This window comes from Apteryx rowi, unplaced genomic scaffold (assembly GCF_003343035.1).
Source record: "Apteryx rowi isolate R43461 unplaced genomic scaffold, aptRow1 scaffold_498, whole genome shotgun sequence".
NCBI classification, from domain to species: domain Eukaryota; kingdom Metazoa; phylum Chordata; class Aves; order Apterygiformes; family Apterygidae; genus Apteryx; species Apteryx rowi.
Genome location: NW_020450758.1, coordinates 204155 through 211579, shown reverse-complemented (window position 1 = coordinate 211579; position 7425 = coordinate 204155). Strand labels below are relative to the sequence as shown.

Below are 7425 nucleotides of genomic sequence, written 5' to 3'. Positions count from 1 at the left end.
CACCCTAAGCCTAAGCCTCATCCTCAACCTCACCCTAAGCCTTACCCTCACCCTCATCCTCACCCTCACCCTAAGCTTCATCCTCACCCTCACCTTAAGCCTGACCCTCACCTGGCCTTAAACCTGGCCTTAACCCTGGCCTTCACCCTGGCCCTGGCCCCGCAGCACCGGGAGGTCCCACAGCATCCGTGGGTGGCTGCATCCAGGGTGCTGGTCGCTGCCCGGGAGGGCGGTAGCACCCGGCAGGACCAGGACACCTCCGAGTCCCCGCTCGGTCCCACGCCCGGCTGCCTGCCGCCCTCCCTCCGCTCCCGCGCGCTCCCAGCCGGACACGGCCGGGCCGCCGGAGCACCCGCAGCTCACAGCTGGCGACGAGGCAGAGGTGGCTCACCCCGAGCAGCCGATAATAAAATCATTAGGYGACGTGTCGCCGCTCCGTCTGAGCCGGGAGATTAAAGGCTTGGCGGGTACCAACACCTCTCTCCGTCGTGGCGCCTGCCTCGCTTGGCCTGGGCTTTTTATTTAAAGACTGCATGGATTCGCCTTGCTTTTTCTGCTCGGAAAGGGGAGGAGAGAAGGGATGCGCCTGCACCTAGGGATGGGGAGCGCTCGCAAGCCGGGGCTGTCATGCACTCGCCCTTTCCCACGCCGGCCGTGGGGGTGCTGGAGGCGGCGCTCCGATGCCGGATCTCCCTGCAGGGAGCAGAGCTCCGATGCAGGTCCTACTCCGCTCAATACGGCGGCACAGGGGGAACCAGGATCTCCATCCCTACCTTTGGCACCCCAAGGTGCTCCCTGCCCCAAGCAGCCGTGCCCCAGCACCCTGGGGGCTGGGTGGCTCCGGATCCCCTCTTGGCATCCCCACGGGGCCCGTCGCGCCGGGCGGTGAGGAGGAGCCGCGATTCCGCGCCTAATCCCGACGGAGCAGCTCGTCGGCAGCAGCCGTCGCTTCCCTGATCCATCCCGCTCGTAGTGCCGGGGCTGGCTAGAGCCAACATGTTGCCGGCATTTGGAGAGCCAGCGTCCGAGCACAGCCGGGGGCGAAGGGAATGGCTCGGGGCATCCGGGCATCCCGCTCCCGATTCCCAGCTGCCCCCAAGGCCCGTGGGCAAAGCGCTTTGGGAACTCCTCCTGCGAACGCGGTACGTAAGCGCCAGGTTATCGCTGTCTCGGAGCAGCTCCTTCCCCTTAGGCCAGCGCCGCGAACCCGCCGCGCTGGGCGCATCTGGCCGTGGCGAAAGGCAGTGCGGATAAAATTTGGCCTGCAACAGCTCGAGGGAAGAAGGAAAAACAAGCCCTCAACCATCCTTAGCCTTTCAAGCGTTCATTATAAATAGCTCCTGGGTGTCTTCTGAGTCACCCAGCTGAAGCGCGCAAGCTAATAACTAGCTGGGAAGGGGCCGGCTGGCTCAGGGAAGGGACGGCGAGCCGCGGAGGCTTTCCGGCTAAGTCCCCACTGCGGGGCTGCTCCGGCTCGGCTCCAAGAAAAGCTGCTGCTTTCCTCTTCACTTCTCGGGTGAAACCATCACCGACTGCTGCAAAGGCAGGCGAGACCCCCTGTCCGAGCACGTCAGGCCCCCGGGGGCTTTTCCACCCCGGACCGCAGCGAGAGCAGCCCGGTTCCCGCTCTCCGCCTGGGCACGCATCAACTAAGGCCGCCTCGGCATCCCCGGGCTCCCGGCAGCGGCAGTGCCGCGCTTCGCCCTCGCCCCTCCTCGAGACAGGCTCAGCCCCATTAAATAGGACAGCTCGGCCCTTTGGGGGGGTTGGAGAGGCCGAGCGGCTCCCGCCGCGCTGCCCGGCCTGCCTCCCTGGCTACGGACCAGCTCAGCTCTCAGCGAGCCACGTGGGAGCCGGGAAGGAGACAAAAGCGAAATCGAGTAACAGGCTCAAGAGGGAAAGTGGAGACGGCCYGGAGAAAGCAGGAAGGATTCCCGGAAAGGGCTGATGCATCCCTCGCTTCCCCAGGGGAAGCCCTGCATCCCCCACCGAAGAGCTGCCGGGGAGGCGGAGAGCCAAGATGCCTACCCCGGATCAAAGCTCGCCCTYGGCCCCTCGAGCCAGCAGAGCAGCTCGACAGCCACGTGCATGCCGAGGGACGTGCCAGGCGCACGGGATGGCTTGGAGCCAAGGGCCCATGGTACACGGCATGCCTGGGATCGCCATCGCCTCCCGGGGCCGGAGCCACCTGCCCAGGCAAGCAGGGACCAGCCTGGTTGCCTGCATCTGTGCTAGCATCTGGCCAGCAGCCGGCAAGCACCGGAGACTAATCCCCCAGCAGTTTAAAACCACTCACTCCTCTGAAGATGAGGAAGAAGAGAAAGGATGCTGCAGGGTGATGGAGGGGAAGCCGCTGGCCTGCCTGCAAGAGCTGCATCCAGCTTTTGTACGAGCCGGATCCATGCGCCAGGCACGGAGAGGTCTGGGGACCTTCCTGGGTGCAGAGAGACATGCCAAGGAGCGTGCTGGCATCAAAGCAGGGGGGTGATCGCCGGATGGGGCCAGGAGCGCTGCCGGAGGAAGGGCCCACTCAGCTCCTTGCACCAGAGCCCAGGGCCGCCTGGGCTTTGCCGCTGGAGCGAGGCCACCCCAGCGGATAGCYGGCATTAACTACAGCGCCCTGAACGTCAGCCAAAACGGGAGGTGAGGAGCTGGACCGTTCAGCCYCGTTTTGCACCGTGCAAAGCCTGCATTTCACCAAGAGCCTCCCCGATTTGCGACACCCTCGGGCAGTGCAAAGTCTGACGTCCCCGGCCGAAGTTTACGGCAGGGATGTGTCGGGAGCCAGGGTTGTTTGCAGACACGTCGCAGCCTCTCCCGGCTGCCCTCCTGCCTCTCCCGCTCAGCGTGCTCAAAGCACATCCGGCCTCCAGGGCTACGCGCCGAAACGCACGGGTGATGCTGATGTGCTCCAGACACTTCCCGGTTGACAGGTGCCAGCGTGAAGCTGCGCGGAGGTCAGAGGCACTCGCAACCCCAAACTTCGCAGAAGCACTGGGGACGTGGCAGCGGAAAGCAGCGCCTTGCTGTGAAGCAGCCTCTGAGTTTTTGACCCCGACTCCACCACCAGGCACCCCTGTGGCCCTGGGCTCCCCTATTCCCCAGCTGCACCTAACTGCCCTTCTCGCGGCAGGGGAGCAGAGCCAATCCTACTGCGCCAAAGGGGCTAAGGAGTTCATATTCTACACAGCACCTTAAATGAGCAAAACRGGCTGCTAATAATCGCAGGCGGCCGAGGCAAAGGTTTGGGGCAATCTCTGGTGCATTCATTAGCCTGCCATCGCTCTTCGTGGATGTTCAGAGCAAGCCCGAGAGCCAGAAAGGCAACTGAAAGGCTTTGCACTGCAGCTCTCATCCCCCGCGCCGACCCGGCCCCATCAGCCTTGTTCCTGCAGAGTAAATTCAGAATAATGCCACCGAGCTCGTGGGTGAGCCTTGAACCCCTCCAGCTGCTCTGCCCCACGCTGAGCGGCTCACRGGTCTGTGCATCGGGGAGGTAAAATGGGGATGCTGCGTTATGCGTCACCTTTGCACAAGTATTAATGAGGACACACAGTCAGGGTCCTGACATTTGCTCGGTCCCTTGAATAACAGGCACAAATATTAACGCGTTCCTGCGAAGATGCATAAGAAAACATCTCCGTCCTCTCACAGGTCGCCAGGCCCTGTGCCCTGGAGGTRCCGAGGGCTCCCCAACACTCGGCCAGCTGCGCATCCGGGGCAGGATGGAGTCCCTCATCCCAGCTGCAGCTGGAGCCCGAGCCAAGGTCCCTCCTCCACCGTGTGCCTGGCACGGACCCGGTCACAGGACTCTCACGCMCTGAGCAAGGCGACACTTGGCCTGTTCACAGGCCCCTGCTTCTGCATTTGCCAGGGAGAACCCAGGAACAAAGCGGGCAGTGGGGAGAGCCAGGCGAGGCGYGGGCAGCCCTGCCTCTTCCCAGCTCTGCCTTCACGCCAGCTGAAGGGAGCCTGAAGTCTCTCCCCGGGCTCTTCCAAGCTGGGACCGTCCCTGCACAGACGCTCGTTACCTCGACCGCGTCTGCGAGCGGCAGAGCCGGGCTGCTTTTCTTCCAGCCCTGCTGCTGTCAGCAATTGTCCTTGGCCTCACTTGGACGTGTCAGCTTTGCTTCCAGCTGGACTTTCTCTCCAGCCTGGTGCATAGACAGCCAGGGCCATTTGCCTCGTGCGTGCCAATGACTGCATGCACCGCTCTCTGCTAGCRCTGCATGCAGCAGTGGAGGGCGGCGAGAAGGAGCAGGGCACTGCTAACAAGGCCACTTTGTATTCCCTTCTCCAATTAAATCCAAGCTCTCCCTCCCGGCATACTCCTCCAAAAGCAGGGCTATCCATAATGCTTCCAGCTGCCCCCCTGCTGCGTTTTGCTTTAACATGCAAATGGGATCCTGGTGTAAGAAGGGAGCTCATGGTTTGCAAGCGTGTATCAGGTTCATCTCCTGCTTCCTGCTGCTGGCCACACTGGCAAGGCGCAGTGGCAGCACCTACTCCAAGCACCCTCGCATCCGGCACACTGCTAACCGGGTCAGGAGCAGAGCGCCCGGGAACACGCTTCCCACGAGGGGAGAGGACTGAGGAAATGGGTTAAAACATGGCCTGGATAACACAAAATGGCACTTGACTGGATGCCACATGACGTTCCCATGAAATAAATCAGAACTTAACAACGGAGCTGCACTGTGCACATGGAAATTGAAGAACTGGCTAACTGATAGATCTCAGCTAGCGAGCACCCACGGAGAGTCCCCACCTCCTCAGGGAAGGGACGCAGGAGCTGTGCTAAGCCCATGAAATCCACCACGTCACGCAATGGTTGTGCTGCCTTCCCTCCCCCTTCCCCCAGCAATTTCAAGGCTTTATCCATCCCTGAAGCCCAGCATGATTCTTCATGGACAGCAAAGATCTGCAAGGGAAGGCAACAGCACTGCTGTTAAAATCTGCTAGCAGCACAAAAAGACAAGCGAGCAGCAAACAATGCCAGGGCTTGAGCCGGGTCGCTGCGCGACCCGGATCACTTAGCAAAGGTGGCCCACGCTGCCTAAATGCGCCTGGATGCAGCTGGGTACAAGTGCCTCCTCCATGGCATGGAGGGACAGGGAGCACCAGCCATCGCGCTGGGAAGCTGTGGCCCCGGCAGGAGTCGGAGTGAACACGCACTTCGCAAAGTACTGAAGGGGAAGCTGACTGCATGAGCAAGGACATCATCTAAAAGAACTTGGAAAGCTTTTTCTCCTCTGTATACAGCCCTGGGGTGTATGGGAACATGGACAAACACCTCCTAGGAACAACATGAGCAAGACCAGGTCTAAGGGCAGAGCTTATATCCTGGGTAAAAGGGGGAATCCTTTTGGTWCACCATCCATCACAGATCCAACCTGTCCTGCCCTGGGTGGCTCTTGAGGGCCCTGCCAGTCCAGCTGCTCTAAGTTTCTGTAACATTTACCTTTCTTAAAGGCCATTAAACAGCAGCTACAAGTCACAAGAGGGATTCCAGCCGGAGGAAAGATGTGGATAGCATGACATTTCAAGAYCTTTGTGTGTTTTGCTTACAGAAAAGAACACGGGCACATGTTCTGACGGCAGCATAAAAGTATCTCTGCAGGGGACAAAGCACACAAAGCAACAGAGAGCAAGCTGGGAGAGTCAGGAGAGGAAGAACACTATCAGCGCAGGAGACTGGACCCAGCGCCCAAGGCAGGGTAGGTAGATCAATAGCTCTTGGTGTCTCAGGGTGAGACCCTGCTATGGATGCGGGGGTTTAACCCACGCATGGCTGTAGGGACCTAGGCAAGAGTGATGTTGAAGGACATTTTCTACAGAGGAAGGCAAACTTCTCATCTGAAGGTCACCTCGGGGAGGGTGTGGAAACCTGGTGATGTAAYGAGGGAAACGTACTCCGGGTTTTTACTTGGGGCAGGGAGTAGATGGCTGACTTCCCTTGTGCCCTGGCTGTCCAGGGTTCAGGGTCCTGTAACCCAGCTGGAGAGAAACAACTGCTCAAGGAGACCTGCCAGCTCCTCGCAGCTACATCCCCTGCGCAGCGAGGAGGTCCCTGGGAGCGGTGGTCCCAGCGCGGGCAGGACTGCCCAGGCAGGCAGTCTGGCTGGTGACTGAACACGTGGAGCTGGCACAGCCAGACAAAGGAATCCAAGCACCGAGCCACGTTCCTGCTCAGCTGCCTAGACCCGCATCTCCTTCCCTGCCTGATCAGATCATCTCTCTGGCAATGTGGGATCTGCAGGGTTGTGCAGTGACTGCCTGGGGGACAAGGGACTGGGAGCAGCCAAGAACACCCAGCACCCGGCAGGCAGAGCAACCCTGTACTGCAAATCGCTTGTGCACAGCCTGCTACCATCAGCTGTGGTGCCTCGTGAATGCTACACATACATGCAAACAGAGCCAGAGGGTCTCCAGCATCACTAGCAAAGCCCGTGGGTGATGGGAATTAAGCCACCGCATGCTTCCCGTTAGCCAGCTCAGCCCCTCATCCCACGTGGGCTCTAAAAAACATCACCCTTCACCGCTTCCAGGGAGCACTGTCATCCCAGAGCAAGGTCACCCCATGCTCACATGCAGAGTCCCCTTGTGCCTGCAGCTGTACTGGCAAGGAGAGAGCCTCACTGACCCCCAGAGCCTCTTCCATACCTCGCTGCATGCAAACGGGCACAGCAGCATGGGGACCCCCAGACCTGTTGCGTGGGTGTGTGTGGGGAGGGTGGCTTCTTTGCTTTGCATGGAGCTGCAGAAACTATGATTCAGAGGCCTGACCTGCACTTCACAAAGTCACCCAGCGCCTGCCCCAGTCCCCCCACAGCCCATAGCCAGGCTAGAAGCCCTCCATGCCCCCAGGAAAACGAGTGGCTCAGGAAACACGGAGATGCTGTTCACACCAGCCCTCCAGCACAGAGCCCTCCAGACTGCCACCAGCAGTGACCTGCTCCTGGCTAACCCAGGTGGCCAGCGGGGGGAAGGGGGGGGGGTCATGGCCACTTGCCACTCCCTCGCCACCCCGCAATTCCCCCCTCCCCTCCCGCTGTCAGGCAGGAGGAACTTTTTCCTGCCTCCCCTCTCCCCGATGTCTCCCTTCTCCTCCTCTCCCTATCGCTCCTTCTCCCCTCGCCCAGCATCGCCCCCAGACCATCCGCTCCCCCGCAGCGCGGTCCCCCTGGTCCCCCCATCCCCGGTGCCGGCAGGAGGGAGACTCACAGGTCAGATGTGGTCGCCTGGTACGGCTGGCTCCGGCAAAGGATGGAGTGTCCGCAGCCCTGGCCCATGGCTCCGCATGCTTCGGCAGCCCTGCCAGGCGGGCAGCGGGGGCTCGGCGAGGGGTCCCGGCGGCTGCGGGCAGCGAGGAGCCGCCGCGGCGCCCGGCTCGGCGCTGCCTGGGAGCGGAGCCTCCCGCCGCGC

General features: G+C 61.3%; 1 protein-coding gene across 1 annotated transcript in view; it reads right to left on the bottom strand.

Moving 5' to 3' along the window:
* Positions 1–7292, bottom strand: part of PDE2A (phosphodiesterase 2A) — a 54888-nt gene extending 47596 nt beyond the window's left edge. Inside the window, exon 1 of the mRNA XM_026079260.1 lies at positions 7225–7292. Within this exon, the coding sequence (XP_025935045.1) occupies positions 7225–7292 (68 nt within the window). The remainder of the gene's footprint in view (positions 1–7224) is intronic.
* Between the last annotated feature and the right edge of the window lie 133 nt (positions 7293–7425).